This window comes from Plectropomus leopardus, chromosome 23 (assembly GCF_008729295.1).
Source record: "Plectropomus leopardus isolate mb chromosome 23, YSFRI_Pleo_2.0, whole genome shotgun sequence".
Taxonomy (NCBI): domain Eukaryota; kingdom Metazoa; phylum Chordata; class Actinopteri; order Perciformes; family Serranidae; genus Plectropomus; species Plectropomus leopardus.
In genome coordinates, this window is record NC_056485.1 from 15,283,702 (window position 1) to 15,306,353 (window position 22,652).

The 22,652-nt window shown below is 42.9% G+C and overlaps 1 protein-coding gene across 1 annotated transcript; it reads right to left on the reverse strand.

Annotated features, from left to right (window-relative positions):
* Window positions 1–1,004: 1,004 nt before the first annotated feature.
* Window positions 1,005–20,245, reverse strand: znf219 (zinc finger protein 219). Its single transcript, XM_042511886.1, has 5 exons — window positions 20,184–20,245; window positions 9,910–9,994; window positions 7,364–9,668; window positions 7,075–7,221; window positions 1,005–4,035 (listed from the first exon to the last, which is right to left on the reverse strand). Exons 1-5 carry the CDS (start codon window positions 20,222–20,224, stop codon window positions 2,849–2,851), a joined length of 3,765 nt encoding a protein of 1,254 aa, XP_042367820.1. The 5' UTR covers window positions 20,225–20,245; the 3' UTR covers window positions 1,005–2,848.
* Between the last annotated feature and the right edge of the window lie 2,407 nt (window positions 20,246–22,652).

The window sequence follows — 22,652 nt, forward strand, 5'->3', positions numbered from 1 at the left end:
AGATTAAATATTCATTAGACTTGGGCTTTGGTTTACAAAGGGTTAGTATTAAGACCGAAAGTAGACTAACCCTACATCTATTCACTTGTCTAAAGGTTAGGTAGTCCATTCTTAAGGCCTAGTGACCTTGTTTAAGGCCGAACGGGCCTGAACAGTAGAGCGAAATCTGGTATGAAAACGGCTTCCCCCAGGAGAGAGGGGTCAAGAGGTAAAGACATGAGAAAAAGATTAAGGAAATGGACTGAAGTGATGAAGGAGAAAAGGAAGAGAAAAGAGGAGAAAGGAGGGGGGAGGTGGAAGGACAAAGAGAGAGGAAGAAGAGAGAGTGTGTAGATATAGGCTAAGTGCTTTTGGTGAGTTTTACAAAATACACCAGGAAGTGCTTGAAACAGAAGGCACGATGGCATTGACAGTAGTTGTTAGAGGAGACACCACTAAGGGACTTTTCACTACAAAACTCATAAGGTGCTCTAAAAAAGGAACTTAAAACACATTAATGCACATTAAGGTGTGGTTGTAATCATAGAATACCCCATCAAAAAGTAGTCTAAGTAGATAAATAGTGGTTGTTAACCCTTTAACGTCTGGATTGACTTCAGTTTTTTTTTGTGCTGCATTGAGACACCTTTTATTTGCAATTAAACCTCAGAAATCTGGTTATTGGTTTCATTTCTTTCAAAAACTAGACAGGAAATGGCAGGAAAACGGCAAAAAAAAGTGATGGGGACTATACGATCTAATCAAAATAATGAGGAAAAATGTCCAAAAAAATATATTTATAATTATATATTCAAAATTATATTGCAGGAAAAAAAGAAAAATGCATTCAGTTATTAAAATGTTTAGCACTTTCTTTAGGGAACTTCCTTGTTGTTGTTGTTTGTTTGTTTTTTTACCTCATTTTCTTATGTTCAGCAAAATTTCTTGTAACTTTTTACCAATTTCTTGCTCCTTTTTTTAACCATTTCTTAAGTTGCTAGTCACCCTCTTCCCATGTTTTTGAAAGAAATCAAGCCATCTTGCTCAGGTTTCAAAGGGTTAACCAGCATTCGGGGGATGTTCTTTTTTTTTTTATCTCTTTAAAACTCAATAATTTATGATTGTTTTAATTCATAGCAGTAACATGTTGATGTTTTCACAAAAAACAGCTTTTAAATTTATTTAACAACCACTTCAATGGTTGGATATTTGATGCAACTGACAAATTTCCGCTAATTGATGGGGTTAATCTATGGAAACCACAGCTTCACACATTTAAAAACAACAACAGAAAGTGACAACTTCCATTGAAAAAACGTTTGGTCTATCCATAAAGGTCGAAATAAAAACAACTACTTTGGGAACTCAAACCTTGCACAGTGCTCTGTATAGACATTCCAACTAGTCTTAGCTCACAAACATTATAATCAATATTACCTATATTGATAACCTTTTTCTGTAAGCATCTTGAAACGAAAATAAACAAAAGTCTGCTTTTTTTTCTTGTCTTTACAAAAGCTACACATATTCTACTGGGATGTCTATGCATTTGTTAGTGTTTTAATAATTACTCCTACCATTGTCTTTTCTTTTCTTATAAAAAAAAAAGAAGAGAGGGAATCTACTCATCTAAAAGACACCATACCCCCGAGAGTACAGTTTGTTTCTCAGATTTAAACCTGTTTGGCGGCTTTCTTTTTCGGCCTCTACCTTGTATCTTTTCTCCTATGGAGAAACTGTATGACACAGTAGCTAAGTCTCTTTAAAAACGTGTCCGTTGATTGTGTTCAGGGGCTTCGGCCCTCAAACAGACTCCCGCTCCAAGTTTTGTTCTTTTCCACGCATCTACACTGCCTTGACAACCCAACCCGCATAGGGCGCCATTGTAAACACTGAAATTTGAACTGTGACCCCATTTTTATCGCTCAGCTGTTTACCTCTTTTATCACATTATTTATATCACCTACTTTTTTGTTTTCTTTTCGAGCTGAGCCAAAAACGTCTGGCATTTATGATGCATCATTTCTTTTACAACTTAACTATTCACAACACCCTAGAACCACTTTTAACAAATATACTGTACTTAAATTGTTTTAAACTGTATATTCAGATAAAATGAGTGACCTATCGGAGCCTCAGGAATACCGGAAACTCTCTTGATGACACACATGAACAGGCACTAACTGAAAAAGAAAAAAAAAGTTACAAACTGTTTCTTTTAGCTTTTCTTCAGGACAATCGTGTAGAAACACTTCTCAAATAAACAAGGCAGTGATATATAGTTTAGGGAAAGCACACGGCCTGCAACAGTAACCTCATGCCTTAAATTAATACCAAATAGCTTAGCTCAGGTGCACAGCTTGAAACCTTTCTCGACTAAACTTTCCTCCACATATTTGTATGTTGAGAAAGAGCCTGAAGTTTGAGGTTTCCAAACTGTTCATGGGTCATACAGGAGAGCATCTCTTCACAGCTGGCTTCAGCTTGGTCAGTATAGTAGTCTGGGATATACAGTCCAATATTAGTGTGGAATAAATGTGGAATGATGCCCTAGACATGTTTCTTTCATTTATCAAAGAGGAGATCACCTTAAAAATCATTCATCTTGATGTGAAGCTTGAAAAAAAAAAACATGAAGTGGCCAACAAGATCCCATCAAAAAGATGCATCTATGCTCTTTTGTACAGGAAGTTTATGTTGTGGATGACCACACTGTTGGAACTGAAGTAGGCGAATAATGTCAGAGAGAAAATGATAGCTGTGAATCCTCTGTCCTCAAAGCTACCTGTTCGTCTTCAATCCAGTCTAAAATATGGTTGAAAACAATGAACCCAACTCTCTGATTAAAATGGTGCCATCCCATATCGTTTTAATCTGTTAAGACTCTTTCCTCCTCTCCCACCATGTGGTTGGAGCTCAGGGCAGGTGAAAGAGCGAGGGACATCCTTAGATCCTGGTCCTCTGAATCCTCCAGACTGCTGTTCTCCAAAGTCTCTTCCAACTCATCTTCTTGCTCCTCTTCATCCCCTTCCATCTTCCCCTTAAGAGGCAGATCGTCTCTTACATTCTTGGATACCGAAGCCATGTCTGGGTGGTCGAGGATGTCGTCCAGATGGTCGTCTGTATCCTCAGAGAGCCCGTTCAGGGTCTTGGCTTGGGTTGAGGACCATTCCCTCAAAGGTGCCTGAGACTCTGCCTCGGCCACATGCCTCCATATTGTTAGAGAGTCGAGGTCAGGCTGATCCATCCGGGGCTTGGTGGTCTTTGGGGCTCCATCGTCATCCAAGGTAGTTGAAGAAGCTCTTTTGCGCCGGGACTTACTGGTGTGGTTGACCTGAAGGTGCATAGCCATTAGCTCGGCTGAGGATGTACGGAAAGGGCAGAACAAACACTGGCTCAGTTTGACCCCTGCTGAAGTATCTCCTCCACTATCCCCACCAACAACACCTCCTCCTTCCGCTACGCTCATACCTCCATCATCCTCTGTGCCTCCAAGGCCAGGTGAGGGGCGACGAGACAGATCCAAGGGTTCAAAGCCACCCTCTTGAGTTGCAGACCCTTCCTTGTCACTCGATGGCTGAACCATTCGGCTTGTGGTAAGGGGCTTGCGGCGGGACACTTTGGGAGCCTTCGGTGGGGGAGACTCCCTGATCCAGCCTCCTTCCATTCCACCTTGGTAAAGGGCCCCCATCACCCCAGACAGATACCTATACTGGGTCTCCAGGTCGACATCCCTTAGAGCTGCCAAAGCCTTCCGATGCTCCCGCTGGTCTGGGAGCCCCAGGAGCCAGGATTGCTGGCTGGGCCGTGAGGTGGGGGCATCAGTTTGGCCTCGATTGACGGGGCAGTGGTTGAGCTGGGATCGGCGCTGCTTGGCCAGCCCAGAGGTTCCAGAGGTCAGACTGTTGATAGTGGAGGTGAGACCAGTGGAGGAGGAATTGGAGGAAGCTGACAAGGCGTTGCGTTGCTCCCTGTGGTGTCGCTGGAGGTGGTACTTAAGCGAGCCTGACTGGGTGCCAGCGTAGTCACAGTGGGGACATTTGTAGGGTCTCTCACCTGGAGGAAATGAGACAAACAAAATAAGACTGGGAAAAAGGTATGACCATTTTAAACTTGAAAACAAACATTGAGAATGAGTCCCTGTGTACTTCCTTTTTGAATGTTTGTTAAGCTGTCAGGAAATAAACTGAGACCAAAGCTGCTGCCCTCGCAACACTTTAACATTAACAGTCTCACACACAGAGCCTATCAGATATGAGAAAATGTTTTAAATAGTAAAGTTTTAGCAAAAAACCTATGTCCTGGGGAAGTACCAGGCATACAACTAGATAAATGAGAGTTGTACTGCACAGGCTGTGTGAGTGTTTGGCTCTTGTTTAATGTGGACCTCTTTAACTCCAGTTTTTAAAGAATTTTCACCATTTTTCTTTCGATATTACTGTATTACAGAATTAATGTCCCTTAAAGGAATGAAAACAGAGGGGTCAGTTTTGGTTGAACAAATATTATATCACTATAATCAAGACTTTTTTTATTGGAAGTATGTGTACAAAAAAAAAAACAAACAAGAAAAATAAAACTAAAGTAAAGGTGAGATTTTCCATTTTCAGTATCCTATATATGCAAATGTACACAGTATGAGTATTGTCAACTTATATAACTTTCCCAGCACACCGGTATAAAACTGGTGTAAAGCTGCAACCCTAGTAAAGACCGATCACAATTACATAGATGTTGATTTCCTAAGGTGGGACTTTTTTGGGGGTAGAAAAAAATACATGTTAAAACACAATTGCTTAACTTCTTGTGAGGGATGTCGTATGCTGTAAAGACCTCTGAGGCAAATTGTGATTTGTAATCATGGGCTTTATAAATAAAACTGACTTGACTTGACTTGACTGCTGTTGTGGTAGAATTGCAAAATTATGAAAAAATAAGCACAGAAGAAACAGCAGATAGGTTGGACTACTGCGTTTAACTATATATCTTTAAAAGTTATTGTTACGTCTCAAAATGAAAACAGAAATAAGTCTGAAGATTTCACATATCTCTGCAATTCAAATCAACTGCCAGTTGTCTACCCAGTAGGGATTGTTGTTGTCGGCATGACATCACGGTGATTCAGTCTATACACTCACACACTCTCAATCATCACTGAAGACACACTAGTACTGTGTGTGTAGTGTATTTTCTTATTTTTTGCTTATATTCAGTGCTCGGGATGTTTATGGGCATGTACCCCCACAGCACTCAGGTGAGGTTGGGGCTTTATAAAAAGGTAACATCAGGTGCCAGACTGTCAGCAGCAGACATCCAAGAGACAATATAGCAAGGCAAAATGACAAATGAGTGAATCTGGGGTTGGCTTTTACTTTTACTTTTGCTGGTGAGCATTTTTACAAATAGTAACCAACAATTTTGCATAGTATACATTTAAAGAGAATACGGATTTTTCATGTTTTAGCTTATTTAGAACAAATTGTGCAAACTTAAACCATTTACCATATCTCAAAAACAAAAGTATTCATTTAAAAAATGGTGTACAGTAACAAAATAACTGACATGGCCCTTTAAAGAGTGTTTAGTGGGAGATGTAGTTTTGCATTTTAGAGAAAGATGGCAGTATTCCATCGCTGATTTAAAAAAATCACACTGCTGGCAGATATACAGAGGAGGGGGCATCATGCTGGAGGCAAATCAACAGCAGGAAATGCATTACATATGAAATGCGTAAATGATCTTATTCACAAGAACAAAAAAAATTAACACAAGGAGAACACAGCTCTGTTGATAAATGCAGATGTTCATTCAAAATTATGAGCAATTTGATTTTCTTGCTGAAGCAAAAACAAAATGGGATAGAAGTCTCAAGGGACAATAATCTCAAGAGGACAGTAATATCAAGAGAGTATTATTATAATTTGATACCTTCACTTAAATTACTGACCATGTGGTAATCACTTGATGGCACAGAGAAGCAATAGTGTGGAAGAAAAAGAGCTGTTTGCTATCATGAATAATACAGCTGTGATGTGATAGGTCCTGTCAGCTATAGACGATTATTCATAATGGCAACATTGAATAGATTTCATTGAATGCATTTTAAAAGCCGTCTTTCTGGAAAGACTTGGATGTGCTCCAGTAACTGGAGATTGGTGGCATCTCAAAAAAAAGGGAAGAGGGGTCTTAATTTTGATCAAATACATCAAGTGAATAAGGCAAATAATTAAAAAAAATGACTCATGCTGATAAAGTCTTATGAATATGGATCATTAATTAAGAGTGTGAGTGAGTGCTGTGAGATTTCCCCCAATTTTCATTAAAATCCTACTCACTTATCACCAGAAATTTAGTATGAGGCTTTTTTTAAATTTTGGTTTTGTTTTTTAAGTCCAGGAAAAGCCTATTAGAGTCTTTTGGAGTGCCCCGTGTCTCCGCTCTACAGTCAGCTATTTAGAAACTACTTGAGGTAACTTAAGGGAAAACAATACTTGCTTCATAAGTCAAAGACTGTGAATCTTTGAAAGATTTAAGGCAATCTATGAGCATATACTAATTATGTTGTGTTGTTTATGTAAGAATCATTGTGGTTTTCCACAAATTCATTTATTTGTGGCAGTGCGCCACAATTAAAACATCTGCAGCCATGTATTGATTTTCTATTTTTGGAGCTAAACTGTTCATTAGGAGCACTGCTGTTCATTTATTCATTATACCACACTCTTGGAGCACAGCACGTGCTCTGGGCACAGACAGAGCAGAAAAACATAGCAGGGTTGACTGACCAAAGTGAAAGTAAGCTTTTTATGGAGATTTAACCATATTCAATCCCTGAAGGGGCTTGATTTTTCCTCAACACCTACTGTTAATATACCCTCGAGCAAGGCAGTTAACCAGGAGTTGCTGTAGTGGGGCTGCTCGGCTGCCAGCAGTAGAGGGCTATGATTAGTGCTGGCCAGCTCTCTGGGGTGAATGTGTTAAAAAGAAAAAAGGTAGCACTGCTAAAGTGAGAATTCTCAATGAAACCTTTCCAGGGAATTTTATAAAGGTTAAAAAAAGTAAGTGTGGTTTGTTAAACACACAGCAGTTTCTCACCTGTGTGAACTCTCAGGTGCACTTTGAGATGGTGTGAAGAGCGGAAGGCTTTACCACAGTAGGGGCAGTCTTTTATCCCTCTGCCACGCACTCGCTCCCTGGTGGGAACTGAAGGTATGGAGGAGACTGCAGTCAGGCCATTTTCTCCTGCAAGTGGAGAAAAATGTAAAGATAACAGCTGGTGTGAGCGCCCCAACGAGAGCTTCTATTTACAGAAAAAAATGTATGAAAATAGTATACTCTTGTGATAATCACACCATTTTGTAGAGAAAGGCGAATGTGAGTGTACCTTTGAAGCTTGAGATGACAGAGTGAAACCCTGTAGCTGCTCCTGCTTGTTGTGATCCACCACTGTGCAGTTTTGATTCCTGTCTCACTTCCCCCGTTTGTTGGGATCCGCCACTGTGTAGCTGAGATTCCTGTCTCACTTCGCCGCTGCCACCTCTTCCAAGTACCGCTCCTCTACGACTCCCCTCCTCTTCGCCACCACCTCCTTTCTGGGGCCTCTGAGTATGAACCCGAGCATGAACCACCACCTGCTGCAGACTGCGGAATAGCTTTCCGCAGTCTGGGCATTCCCATGGCCCTCCTGCTCCGCCAGACTCTTCTCTCGGATCAAGGCCTCCGAGGTAAGCTCTGACTTGCTCGGCCTCTGTGATCACAGAGCTCCGACCTGGGCCTCGCTGGCCGTGCTGCTGGCCTCGCTGGTGGGGCCTCTGCTGCTGCTGCTGCTGAGCTACTGCCAGGCTGCGAGCCACCAGCTGCCACCAAGTTGCCTGGTCGCCCACTTCTGGAATTGATGCGGTAGTTTCACCTGTGCTGCCTCCTCTAGTTGCTCCCCCTCCTCTTCCTGGGCCTCCTTCTCCTGAGCTGCCACCACCATTTCCCATCTCTGCGACCTGAGCCACTGCTTGAAGTCTTTCCATGCAACTGGCCCCACTGCCATCACTAGGCAACCCCAGGTAGCCCAGAATGGCTGACTTGCTTGAGCCCATGCCCATTCTTCCCCCACTCTCCCTATCTGATCTTCCTTGTCCACCTCTTCCACCTCTTTGCTGAGCCAGAAGGAGGCTTGAATAAAGGGCATTGAGAGACTGATTACTTGCAGGGCCTTTGGCTTGCTGTTCTGTGCCTCCTGGTCCCCCGAGAGTTCCCAGCCCGGCCTTCAGCCCAAGCTTGTTGAGATGTACTTTCATGTGGTTTTTGAGGAACCAAGGCTCTTTGAAGCCACGGCCGCACACTTGGCACTTATGGTCCAAGGAGTCTTTGTGCTTTCGCATGTGTCCCTTCAAGAACCAAGACTGGGTAAACCGCTGTCCACATGTATCACAGCGAAATGCTGGCAACGTAGGGGACGCTGCTGCTGTCACTTGTGGGGTATTTGGGGTCGGGGCTGGAGTATGGGTCGGTGTGGGCACAGGAGTATCAGGAGTCGCAATGACCGGTCTGGAATTGAAGGTCGGCGGCAGAGCAGGTACCTCAGGGGAAGGGTGGCACTCCTGCAAGTGAGATGCCAGGCTCTCTTCTTGGCTGGCAGAGAAAGGACAAAGAGTGCATTTATACGGGTTGTGGAGAATGCGGACATGGCGCGCCAACTCTGAAGCCGTGCGGAATTTTCCTTTGCAGGCATGGCAGCGAAATGTAGGCGCTGTAGGAGTAGACACACCCTCCCCAATGGTAGAAGAATAAGGAGGGGTCACAGAAACAGGATCCTCTGTGAGTGGAGGGGTCAATGGTGTGCTGTCATCCAGCAAAAAGTTTGGGTTCTGGTCTGTCTGTAAGCCGTCATCTAGACCTTTGACCTCATCATCATCTTCTTCTGTGAGGTGCTGGATGAGAGTCCCTGGCAGTATGCGCTGGTTTGGGTGACTTCTGTGATTCGGGATTAAGTCTTTGTGGTTCTGTTGGATTTTTAGGTGTTGCTTTAGGGGTGCTGAGGGGAGTCCAGTCCGGTACAGGGCTGATGCTCGACGGTCTCGGTCCAGACTGTGAGCTCGGGCGTGAAGAGACAAAATGCTTTGGAATCGGAATCTCTTCCCGCATACATGACAGGGAAACCTGAGCGCTGGCCCAGATGAAGCCACTCCCACTCCAGGTATCGCCCTGGTCACGGTATCTTTCTGAAACAGCTGGAGGTCTAGCTCGTCGCTGCAGTTTCCACTCTGCCCAGTTGAGAGGGCAAGCTCCAGGGCTCCGAACCCAAGGGGCGGTGCTGATGGTGTGGCTGGCGGAGAGGAGTCCAAGCAAGGGCTGCATCCAGCTTCTTGTCCCCCTCCTCCTGGGAACAGAGCCACTGCTGGGGTCGGGGACGGAGGAACTCCATCCAGCCCTTCCTCGTCATCCTCTTCATCAGCGTCGTGGTTATTGTCCTCGTGAAGGGGAAAAGGAGAGAGGGGGAAATAAGGCGTGGTGTCCGGGCTCTGCGGGGAAGGTTCGGGGCTTTGAATGGGCAGGACGACAGGACTATTGGGTAGAGAGAGCTGGGTGCGAGGTGAGGAGGCCTGGGGGCTGTGGTCCAGGGACGGCAGTGTTGGGGGAGACTGGGGCTGCTCACAAGAAAGAGACAACACACACTCTGGCGGAGAATCCATCCTCTATCAGTAGGAAACACAGAGAGATACAGATAGTGAGCAGAAGTGATGACATAAAAGGATCCACAACTTAAAAACATAGAGGAAAGGTTAAATTTGCATGTTGTGCATAATCATCTCAAACTGTAACATGACCTTGACCAGATATGGAAAAAAGCCAAAAAATAGACAAACGATATTAGTTTGCCTAACAGGTTCATATGTCTGAATGCCTGAATGTCTACAATGAAGAGTAGAGATTTACCAGAAGTGTGTGTGGTGTTATGCCATTCTTCAGTGTCTCGGCTGACGGGGGACACACTTCTGTGGCAGCCTTCTCCTTTAATTTTCTGGGGATAAGAGCAAGAAAAAAGGAGTTATTTGCAATCAGAAATTTAACTCCAAATTAGTTTAAAAACACATTTTAGCACATTATTGAAGCTGTTATCTAACTAAAGGCTGGATTTTACTAAATTAGAATTATCAGTGTTGATGTAGGCGTAAATGCTTTTTGAAATATTGAGCGATGAACTGCAGGTAGCAGATTTTTGTCAAACTGGATAAAAACCAATTTGCACCGAGACCCTTTGAATATATTCCATCATAAATGCTAATAGCAGAGAATCAAACACACACTCATTACAGCTCTGCTTTGCATGTGTTTTAATGCATGAAAATGTTAAGTACAAAAGCAAATCTTCATTTGATCTTCATTTACTCTTCACTCTGCGTAGGTGTATGCTATGCATGTGCTTGAATGTGTAACAGGTGTCCACCTGTTCTGCCTCCAGCTTGCGTTCACAATGCACTCCAGCATACTGTTAGCACATATGGGATGATTAGCCGGAGTGTGAATGTGCATCAGTGTGTATCTGTGTGTGTGTGTGTGTGTGTGTGTGTGTGTGTGTTTAGGAATTAAGGGCACCACCACAGGACATGGACTGTCCCAAACAGGATGGGCGCGTGATGTTTTGACTTCCCCACACACCCTTCCTGTGCACTCATACAGTAGCAGCTTCTTGCTTAAATCAGGAGTGTATACACATGCTCATGTACAGTATGCATGCACTTATGCACAACAATGCTTGTTAAATCTACAGCCTGGGTGTGGTGGCTTTGACCCTGCTTAGTCATGGTTACTTGTTGAAGTAATGTACAAAGCTTATTCTACTGTTGTGTCGACTGTACCGCAGATAGCAAGAGTCAGCTGAAATGTAAAGTGTGATATACAGCATATTGAACACACACACACACAGGCATTCTGGCAAGCACACACACACCCAAATATTTTGAGTGCACAGCAGTTTGCATCAGTTAGACTGGATTTATGCACATCGGCTGTTTTCGTCCATCATTTGGCGGAGTTGAGAAGCAGCAGAGGCGCCCGCAAACAAAACAAAAGGTCATCAATCATTGTGGCAAAACAATGGAACATCTGTGTTCGCAGGTGTGTCGCCCATATTTGTGTTCACGCGGCGGTATGGCCACATATGTGTTTATATGATCAGTTGGGTTTGTGTGTGTGTGTGTTTGTGTGTGTCACTGAGCCTGGATGACAAAGAGATTCTCATGTAGCCAGTTGACATTTTAGCTCAGCTATGACTCACAGGGATATCACACCATATCAATCACATAAACACACACACGCACAGACACACACTCTCACACACAGAGTCCTTTCTTAATCCACCATTATTGTTCTTTCTCTCCCTGTCTTCCTCTCCCCTCTGTCTTTCTTTCCCCCCCGATTCACACTCCTCCCATCCCCCTCTCATTCTCTCGCTCCCTCCCTCCGTCTATTATTCACTAATTTTCTTTCATTCTCTCCCTCTCTCTTTCTTTCTCTCCTGCAGTGTTGCCAGTTGGCAGAGTGCCAGGGAATGCTGATATCAGCTGGTAGATTGGGCCCTGCCAACATGGCGAAGAGCAAAAAAATGAGAAAGGAGGCAGACGGAGAGAAAGAAAGAGACACGGAGAGAAACATACAGTGCAGTTACAAACTGGGCAGCGTTAAAAAAAAAAAAAAAAAAAAAACATTGTCAGAAGCCATGTGAATGAAAATGATTTAATGCGATTGCCAGCGTGGTGTTGAGGGGAAAAGGGGGAAGAAAAATAGGGTAAAGCGACAGACATGCTGGAACAGAGAATAGGAGAGAAATCAGTGGTGGAGTGGCAGGCTGGGGCATAACGTGAAGAGAGAACAAGAGATTTAAAAATCATTTGAAAAGTCAACACACACAAATATATATCCAGACGAGAGAGAGATACAGCAACTGGAAAAAGACAAAAAGGGTATCTGAATCTATCTGCAGCAGTGTTAAGTCTGATGGCATTATCATATGAATATCACCATCACAATGCATTGTTCCACCGTGACGGTGGCTGTCGCCAACCACCAGCCCTGTCATGCCAATAAAGAAAATTTGGATAGATGGAAAGAAGGAGATAAGGTGCAGCGGTGGATGCAGGGAAAAGGGGGGTTGGGGCAGAGTGAGGGACAGGAATCAGATTGGAATCAGGTGGAGCAGAAGCACATGAAACCCAGGTGTTAATGAACCAAGAAAAGCAGTGAAAAACCAGCCAACGAACGCTACTCCAGACATGGTCAGAGACACATTTGTCCGCATTACTTAAAAAATGCAATTCACTCTCAATCCGTAAATTTTAAATACCTTTTTGTACAATTGCACTCAGAAATGGTACACCAGTGGATTGTGCAGGTGCTCAACAAGGTGTTAACTGTCAGTTTTAAAGGATGTACGGAGAGTGATGCGTGCAGCGGTTTTGCAAGGGAAGGAGAAATATGATTTTAAAAGATTATCATGGAAATGCATTTTTAATGTCAGTTGCAAATTTGATCTACCTGAATCATACCGTATGTCTTGTTGTAAGATACATGTTGAAACTGGATACTAGAAGTGCGGGGGGGGGGGGGGGGGGGGGGGGAAAGCTATCCTTTTGCTAAAACTGGTCTGTCTATGCAAAAGAAAGATGCACATATTTTTGAAATTTGTGTTACATGACCAGAGAAAACAAATAAAAAAGGCTGCGAAATTGCTTTTGTTCAAGAGGTAGAAAACCTAAAATTACCAGAATGCACTGTGATGCACCAGACTGATCACTGCTCCCGCTTGTGTGTGATGTAATGCAAGCTTAGCTGTCTTTTCACAGTAAACAATATGGCACCCCGCTCAAATTACAATTAAACAGTGCACTAACATATGTTTCCGAAAACATTTAAAGTGAAAAAGCAGGTTTTACATTTTGATCTCCCTTTTCCAGGCATCGTTTTTACTAAACAGGAAACAGCGGTACCCACTTCCTGTTCCAAAATTTCAATTCCAAAAAAGTGACAGGTCAGCATTACAGCATTAGAATCTTGGTTTATACTTGATCAGCAGTGTTTACTTTTACCGTTTGATTGAAGTTTGGTCAAAGTTTCATAGAGAGAAGGAGCAGGTGTCTCTCTTGATACACTTCTTTGCATAAAAGCAGATCGAGAGAGAGAGAGGGAGAGAGAGAGATATCTCTTGACCCGCAAATATACTCTTTGCATTTATGTGGACTGAAAGACAGAAAGAGAAAGGGATGGCTTTCTCTTGATCCATATCTGCACCCTTTGCATAGAAGCGGATAAAGAGAAAGGAAGAAGGACGGCTCTCTAAATCCACTTCTATATTCTCCGTGTCAATGGTGGCAGGCATACAAAATTGTGGAAGTACGATCTGTAGTTTGAGCAACAGCCCTTAAGCCATCTGATTTAAGCTGAGAGATGAACAGGGAGATCTTGAAACTAATAAGATTGAGGGAAGTTTACCACAGTTCATTTACACATACTACCCACACTGTAATGATACAAAGCAGGTTGAAAATTTGCAGCGTGTCCCTTTAAAATGTTCTTTAGCTGATTTTGTTTGTGCTTTTTTCTGACCCTGAAATCTGCAGCGTATGTGCAGCAGTGCAACAACATTGCAATTCACTCAGTAATGACAGCTTAAAAGCATATCCTTGTTGTGTTAAGCATGTTGTCATTACCGTAATTGCAGTGCAACTTTGTGGGCACTGAGATAACTGATGTACTGAATTACCTTCCCTGGAAATGAGCTTTTATGACAGAGGTCAAGACGCCAACTTTCTTTTTTTAGCCCAAATCTGCATTGTTTAAATGCTGATAACTGCGTACTCCTGCACTTGTGTCACAAGGTGTGTGTATGTGTGTGTGTAAAAGGGAAAAGGGGGGGGGGGCAGGTTGCTGAGTCATACATCACATTTGTGATAAATAGTTGCCGAGGGAGTAGGAGCACAATATGTTCAGACAAGTTTATTTTGGGGGGTTTTGATGTCATTGTGTAAATATCCACTGAGTGGTACAGTTTTATTGTGAAGGCAGTTAGTGCATGTTTGTACACGCCAGAAAGCTACACATCATAATTGTAAATGTGAGGGTGTGAACACCTTTCACTTAGTGTTTTTAACAGTGTGTGTGGGCAGGAAGTGCTCTATCTGCTCAGCTTTACATTAATGATATAAGTGTAAATGGGTGTTACAGGCTGAGAGGGTTTATATATTGTGTGTCCATTGCCTGTAGTCTACTTAAATCTGTGACCTCTTTCAGAGTGTGATTTGTCCTTCTTGAAGACCAGACACACCAAACTGACATCAAAGAACCAGTGGCGACGAAGGCCGACTGTTGTGTTACCTCATGTCTCCAGGTGTCTCGGCACTTAAACACAAAGACCACGGTCAACTAGCACAGGCATTTGGCCCCTGCATGAGAGGAAATAACGCTCCATACCAGCAAACCATGGTAGTGTGTTTTTGTCATCCAATAACCTGAAGACCAACCAGATTCAAGAAGCTAGTTAGCAAATTAGCACTTTAACAACAACAACAACACCTTTACAACACATTTACTGTGCATTTATCAACATTTTCTGCTAAAGAGCAAAATGGTTAAAAATCGTACCTAACCAACCTAAAAGGTTGGTTTGATCTCACCCCTTCTTGACTTCAGTCGTTAGTTTCTCCTCTCATACGCTGAGCTGAATTGCCAATCGGAGTGACTTCACGCATTGATGGGCTCCGCTGTCTCAAATGCCAATTCAACATGCTGAATTGGCTTAAAAAAAGGACTGACTAAAACTCAAGTGACAGACCGTCACCGATGGCCAACATTGACTAACAGCCGACCGTCAGCTTGGCATGTTGGAGCCCTTAGATTGTTTCATTCAGGCGCGACATGTCAAATCAGGCAAATACTAGGGGCCCCGCAGATAAATGTGGGAAAATGGGGCCCCAGTGGCCACTCATATTGACATATGTTGCAACTACAAACCCCCTTTGACCTCCCATAAAAGCACCCTACACTGCACTGCCACTGCCCCAGAAAAACCTTAAAAGGTGCCCCCTCTGGCGACTGTATGATACTTGGATAACTTTTGTTAGGAAATGGCCTCTGTGGGTGTTTTACCTGGGGCCCAACAGAGTCTAGGATTGCCCCTGGTTTTTGCAGTATTTATAACAAAAAAGAAAACGATTCGAGGAGAGATGGAAAATAATAAGCATACATTTCTGTTGCAGAAATATCTTTTTCTTTTTCTCAAGCTTGTTAATCTCTCTCGGTACCCCTACAATTAATTTTGTGACCTCTTGGGAGACCCCTGACCTGTAGGTACACTGTGGAGAGAAAAGGATACACACCAACTCAAGAGTGTGTATTTTGTGTTGACACATGAGGGGGTATAAATGAAAAAAGTGGGTTGGGGGTCCTGCCTGAATATTTTGAGCATCAAACACTTAATTTCATGCATCCTAGTGATGTTTGTTTGTACTAATTTGTGCCTTTTCTGCATCAATTCATAGTATAAATGCATTTAATTTTGTCAAAATGAAAGTCCTTTGCTACTTTCATGCTTTTGTGTTCTTATCTGTGCCTGTATAAGTATGTTTTTTGTACACGTCCTCCTCCGTGAACCTAAAAATAGGCATCTCCAAGGTCTCCGGCCTGGGCCTTAGGGCATAAAGTAAACAGTGTATCTGGAGGCTGTTTACGTCTTTGTGTGTCAGTGAATCTTTACAAGTGCACCTTTCTTCCAGATGCATTACTCGATCTCTCATTTGATGAAGCGTGCGCGAGGTGAGGTGTCCTTCGGGAAGTGAAGTGAGTATATAAGAGACTGACCACAAAAAAAATGAAAGAGAGGATGAGCAATTAAGAGAGGAAGAGAGAGTGGGGGGGCAGTCGGATCTCTGTGCGGTACAGTATAATTTGGTCCTGTGGATTTTATCGCGTGGTCACGTGGCGAACTTCCCCACAGACGGTATTCATTTCCTTTACTTCACCTTTCCCTGAACCCCCTGCTTCACTCCCTGCTCCGCTCCAACTTTGTCTGGCTTGCGCTCTTCCCTCCCCTCATCTTCAGCAGTGATAATGGGGAAAGTCTCCCACTGTGCTTCTGCCGCTAACTGTAAAGATGTGACTTTTAATAGAGGAACTTTTGTGCATCACTTTGGGGTGAAAATGGAAGTAATATAGCTCTCAAAGGGCTCAAAAACAAAACAATAGGTACTTTTGGCAGGCTCGCCATCAAGGGGGTCAAAAGGCACAGATGACCCCGGCCCAAGGCCAAGGGGAAGCCCACAAAAGGGTCGATGAGTACAACAATTTATTCATTGACTCACATTGGCAACAATATAATTTATCGTTTTCAATAAAACACATTTCAACTTGTCATCTGTGTGGATGAGGGGCCCACTTTGGGAAACTTGCCCAAAATTCCTAATGGCTGGCCTGACTCATGTTGCTGTTGGGAAAAATTTGTCCTTCAAATGCCAATAGACTGACACGTGTATCACCTTTTTGATAGGAATTTTGTAAGTAAGGTGAGGTAGAACTTGTGGAAATTATACATTTAGCCCCAAACTCTCAGTCTGTCCTCATCTTTTTTATCTTTTGCAAGATCCAGGGAGGCCACCAGCAACATTTAGCAAAAAAGAAACTGCTTATTTTTTCTTCCTGCCTAACCGTACCTCTCCCTCCACTTTCCATCACCTCTCAAGCTGTTGCTCCTGCTCTTTCTGAATGAATTCCTCCTCCAGCGGAGAGCACAAGCCGACACTTCCCCACAGTCGCGGGGCGCCGAAGTGGGAGCGACGCGGCGCTGCCAGATCTGAGCGAGTGAATCTGAACGCTGGAAAGCATCACAGCGTCTCGGCAGAGAGACGAGGCTCTTGCTCCGAGTCATACAGGGCCGTGCTGTGTCTAAGCCAATGAGCGGAGGCGCTGACTGACTCGTCTGATTCAGGATTACAGGATTGAGGCCTTAAAAGAAGAATCGGTTCGGAGCATGCAAATGTCATAAGCAAATCACTGGATGTGTTCTTTCTAAAAGGCTTATCTACGCGCATTGACGATCACCTGCAGGGTGTTGAGAGAGAAAGCAAAGGATGGGGCAATCATGCACATCCCACAGGTGAAACAAACGCCTACGTGATGTCTTTATTTTAATCAAAAAGTGCACCGAAAACTGTCAATCAAATAGTGATCAAATTTAAGCAATAACCACCCCCTTCCTCTGAGGTGTCCGTGAGCAAGACATGGACTACCCTAAAGCCCCAGGGACACTGACCCTACACTGTGACCTCCTTGTGGAATAAGTGTATCACATATATCAGACATGTGAGCACCTATGGAAAAAAATAGAAACTCTTAACACAGGATGATTCTTTATTTACCCTGGGGAAATTTGTTGAGCATGTGCTCTCTTTCTTGGTAACACTATGCTTCACACACATTTAATTACGCTTTTATACATCTATATATACAGTATGTAGGAGTGTCAGTATTATATCGACACCTCTTAGTGTAACTTGGGGTGACTCACCTTGCACAAGGGCACCTTGACAGTATGTATTCGAGGTTGGGAAGCAACTTTGTTTACTCTGTCAGGGGATTTGAGCCTAAAGTGAATGGATGGAGCGCCTTTCTAAGTTATCCCACCACTCAAATTGCTGTACACTACTTGTCACATTCACACACAAATTCACACACTGGTGACCGTGGCTACCATACAAGGTGCCACCTGCTGCTCAGTTTGCCATTCATCTGCATTCAATTTGGGGTTCAGTGTCTTGCCCATGGTTACTTCAAGATGTCGATTTAAGGACTCGTGGATCGTACAGCCGATCTTCCAATTCGCAGACAAACTACTCCACCTCTTGAGCCAAGGCCGCCCATAATGGTACACATTAAAATAACTACTTTGTAGAGGACTTGACTGGAAATTCACACCGCCGATCTTTTGATTAGCAGAAAACACACTCCACTGTCTGTGCTCCCATTAATGATGAGGGTAAACTTAAAAAGAACAACTTCCTGGAAGAAATGACTGAAGATTTGAAGCGCTGATCTTCGATTAGTAGATGAGGGTACACTTATAAAGACTTCGTTGTGGACTTGACAGAAAATTCAGACCGCTGATTTTCCGATTAGTAGGCAACCCGCACTACCGCCTGAGCCGCCCTTTAAAGTTAAGGTACACTTAAAAAGAACCAGTTTGTGTTGTCTGACCAAAAACCAAAGTTCTCATGGCTGTTCCTAAAGGTGGGGTGAAAAGCCTGCCGCCATAGAGAGGGACGTGATATGATAATTATTTAAATACGGAGAAAAGGGACAGACTTTCCCAGAAGGTATTCGTGGTGTTGCAATTGATTGTTCACATAAAAAGTGCCAAAAATAAGTTGTATAAAAAAATAGTGCTTCAGAGAAAATTGCCTTACTCTCTCACCTGTTCAGACTGAGCCAATTATGTGATGCGGGCGTGCTCAAGGGCGTAGGTTTCGAAATTAGGGGGTGCATATATAAAACAGAGGGTTTGTGGTTATGTAAAGGAGGGTATGTACAAGTTTATGGGGTATACCCGCCTCTTTTTCTGCCTGATCAGCCATGAAGGCGGTGAAATTGGTCACTTCCTCCTCAGTAACCTACCTGTCTACCTTGTCATACACCCACGTTCAACAACATACTACACCACTGAGGGTTTGGAGGTCCTCCAAAAAAACCCCATTGAGCATTAAATACTTAATTTCTCGCTTTCTGGTTAATTTGCATGAACTAATTTGTGTCATTTCTACATCAAATTTTGGGGTTTATATCTTTAATTTTGTCGAAATAAAAGTCCTCTGCTGCTTTCATATTTTTTATTGGGGACGTGTCCCCTCTGCCCCCCCCCCCAAAACCTACACCTTTGGGCATGTTTGTCAATATCAGAAAGTTCGGATCATCCACTTCATGTGGGAAAGGTGTGGGTGGATGAGTTTTTAGACTCTGTTATGACACCCAACAAGCTTTTGAGACGAAACGTACTGATGCTTTAAAACATCTCTAACTAACCTTAATGCACCCTCTGCTTCCTCTGTCTCCTGATAATCGGACCACTGCCGCTCTATCTTTTGCTTGACCTGCTGTTTGAAATCACAGCGGGCCCCTTTTGCTGGTGCTGTGACCCGCTTCACTATCGAACTTAAGACTTTAGTCACACACACACACTGAAAGAAAAGCGAGCCTCCTACCTGTCTACCTCTACTGTAAAAACACGAGTTTGAATCTGGTCTGCAAACTCAACACAAGTGGCACAAGTGGCGTACTATTTAAGTAAGACCCTAATGCTCTAAATACACGCTAATCCCGAGCAGGCGGCAGAACTCTCAGCGGTCTCAAAATGTCACAATGCAGTAGCTTCTCCCTAACTGAGGGCAAGCAGGTGCCTCTCCCGCAGCGCACTAATGACCCAATTATATCAATCAGAAGCCTTGATTGGTGCTACACTCCTCTCCCTTTTACTCTGTCTCTTTCTCCCTCGCATACAATCTCTTCCCCCAAGAGCCACCTGGATTGGGGTGTATGTGCCCCCTTCAAGTACAGTACAGTATGTACAAAGATGGGGAGGAGGGCGGCGTTGATGGTGGCAGAGGAGGGGGAGGAGGATGAGAGGGAGGAGAAGGAGGAGGAGGAGGAGGAGGAGGATACTACTTGAGTACAACAAGCAGAGAGAGAGAGGTCTTAATGAGGCAAAACCATTAAGACTCTTTTTAACATGGGGGCCAGTGTTTGATATTCGTTAGTACAGCGAGTTCCTGATGGGTATTTGAAATGAGAAAACATCATCTTGTATGAAAAAGTAGATGTACCTGTGGAGGGATACTTTTCAAACGGAGAGGTGATTCTTTTCAGGTTTTGTTGTTATTACAAAGATGCTTTTTAGGTCAGATTTTGGCAAAAAATAAAAGAATAAAATTTAAGCATTTGAGGTGAGGTAATGAGGTGTTACCTTGTTTTTATCTGTTGTTTCCCTGAAAAGCACTTTGTAACCTCGTTAAGAATAGTGTTATATAAATAGTTTATTATTATTATGTTTAGGGACTTTTCTGAATTTATCAGAGTAAAGGGTTTGCTGGGGTGAATTTTTCTTTTAAATTTATTTTACTTTTTAAGATATCATGAACGTTTCCCAAAATAGAAGTATTTTTGCGTGAACCTACCTGAGTGACTGGGGGGAAAAGCATGACTCTCTCTCCACCATAAACAGCCACGTGAAACTGTTGATGTCCTGGGATGTAAGACAAATTTCAGAATTTTTCTCTGACAATGAAGCCAAATCAATCAATATTTCATGGTTTCTGGCTGTGAGAAATTGTGCAATTTGGGAGATTTTTAAAGAAAACATACCTTCAAAACCCACTTGTGTTACTTATTTGCTTACTTGTGGGTTTTGGGGTTCTGAGCATATTTGAAATACGACATTTTAAAGATGAATGTCAATCCCCAAAGCCAAATAAAAAACATAATTCCCTCCCCAGTGCTTAAAAAACACTTTGAAGTGCCTCCCCCTTCTTCACAAAGGACGTCATGTTAGAACAAGAAGGTTGTAGTAAACATTGTAGTAAAGAAAAAAACGCTGGGGTGTGACTTTCTTTCTTTTTAATTTTTTTTAATTTGAGCTAAAAATATATTTCCTTGTGCCTCCCTCAGTGAGTAGGCGAAAATGTGCGAACCTCCCTCGGCCATAAATAACCACGTCACACAGCGACTTTGGAGATTTTTAAAGAAAACATGCCTTTAAAACCCACTTGTGATAATTACTTACTTTACTTACTTGCCAACTTACTTACTTAGTTGTGGGTTTGGGGTTTTGTTTATTTGAAAACAAAAAAAACAACAACAAAAACGACCATTTGAAGATGAATGTAAATCCCCAAAGTCTAACAAAAGACATAACTCCAACCCCAGTGTTAAAAAAAAAAAAAAATTGAAGTGCCTCCCTCGTTTTGCACCGCCCCCTCCCATTTCATAAATAACGAACAGTCCCTCACAGGAAGTCACTATAGTGCGCAAAAATCACTAATTTCAACAAGAACGTTCAGTTTTCAGAGTTATTTCATCCATGTATTATCTGTTTTCAAGTAGCACATTTGTTAAGATAATTTATTTAATTTCAAGATTTTTTTTTTTTATAAAAAGTGTCTTTCCACAACATTCCTGTTTATAGGACAAGCCAGCAATGTCAACCTACTTCCACTGTGCACACGCTCTCATAAGTGTGACATTTTGGGTGGATTTTCAAAAAAAAAAAAAAAAAAAAAAAAAAAAATAGGGCATTTCAGGATCCCTAAACATATTCCATTGGATATAGAAAAGGCGACAGGAGTGTCTTTGGTCAACCCAGATGACACGTCTGCGCCTTATCTCATGAGGAATTTCCTCCTCGCCCCTATGATGTGCGTCAATAACGTGCAACCATTTTCAGTCGCTCTTTCCCCTCTTCTCTCTCGCGGCCATCTCAATTAGAGGCACATTAATGAAATAAATAACCATCAACAAACAATGCACTAATAAACACCAACCCCCCGCTAAAACAAGATTAACCCTGCTTGCAGATGGTGTTCGCGCACGATCCAAAAAATAAATAAAATAAAAATCATAAACAGTGCGATGTAGTTTGGAGAAGTCGGGGAGGTTGTGTGTGTCATGTCAGCCCTATCTATCGCTCTCTCCCCTGCTCCATTTTGTTCTTAAATTTTCTATACAAAAGATTAAGGGAGGGGAAAAGACGAGTGAGCGAGCGGAGGGAGAGGACGGGGAGGAAGAAAGTGCCATCATGGATTTCATCTCGAGTCCCTCTGCCAATCTCCCAAAACCGACACCAAAAAAGCGACATCGTGTCCAAAAAAACGCACATTTTCTCCCTTAAAACCGGTAACTTGTCTTTGCAGAATACAATCTGGAAACACGCGTGCATGCCACACTTGCTATGCTACTTTCTGAGCTTGTAGAGGAGGTGATGTTAGGACAAGTAGGTTGTAGTAAACATCGTAGTAAAAGAAAAAAAGGTGGCGAAAGTATAACGTTTATGAAACAGTGGTAAAGCCTGTGGATGCGTTTTTGCGCAGATGAAAGTGGCGGTGCTTATCTCGAAAACAATGCACTCCACAATGCCCTAATGTGCGTCCAACAAAAGAATTAGTCAAGCTAATCGCATCTACCCCACAAATTTTTGTAAATCAACTTGCTAACATGCAAAAATCCACTTTTACGCTTGGACAATATGTCTGCGGCTTATCGAAATCCTCCGTTACGCACCGAGAACTTGTGTCTCTTTTGGTAAAAGCTACTTTTTTGGGGTCGTTTATATCCACAGAGGTTAAAACGGGATAAAAGAAGAAGAGGTCAAAACGCTGCCTCGTTTCCAAAAACTACCTTCGTCGCGCGGATAGAAATGAGAGCTCGCGAGCAGAACTTGCTTTAAAGTTAACGCGAATTTATAAAAATACATTTTAAAACACTCCGAGTGACTTTGCGTGCTCGTGCAACCATTTTAAAGTCGCGTTTAATACCGAGTTGACCTATCGAGTATTTAAAATGTTACCACCGAGTGTTTTCGGAATTATTTAGCAAAAACAGCTTTTTTGTCATGTCACGGGCTATAGGAGGTTCTACATGCATGTCGGCCA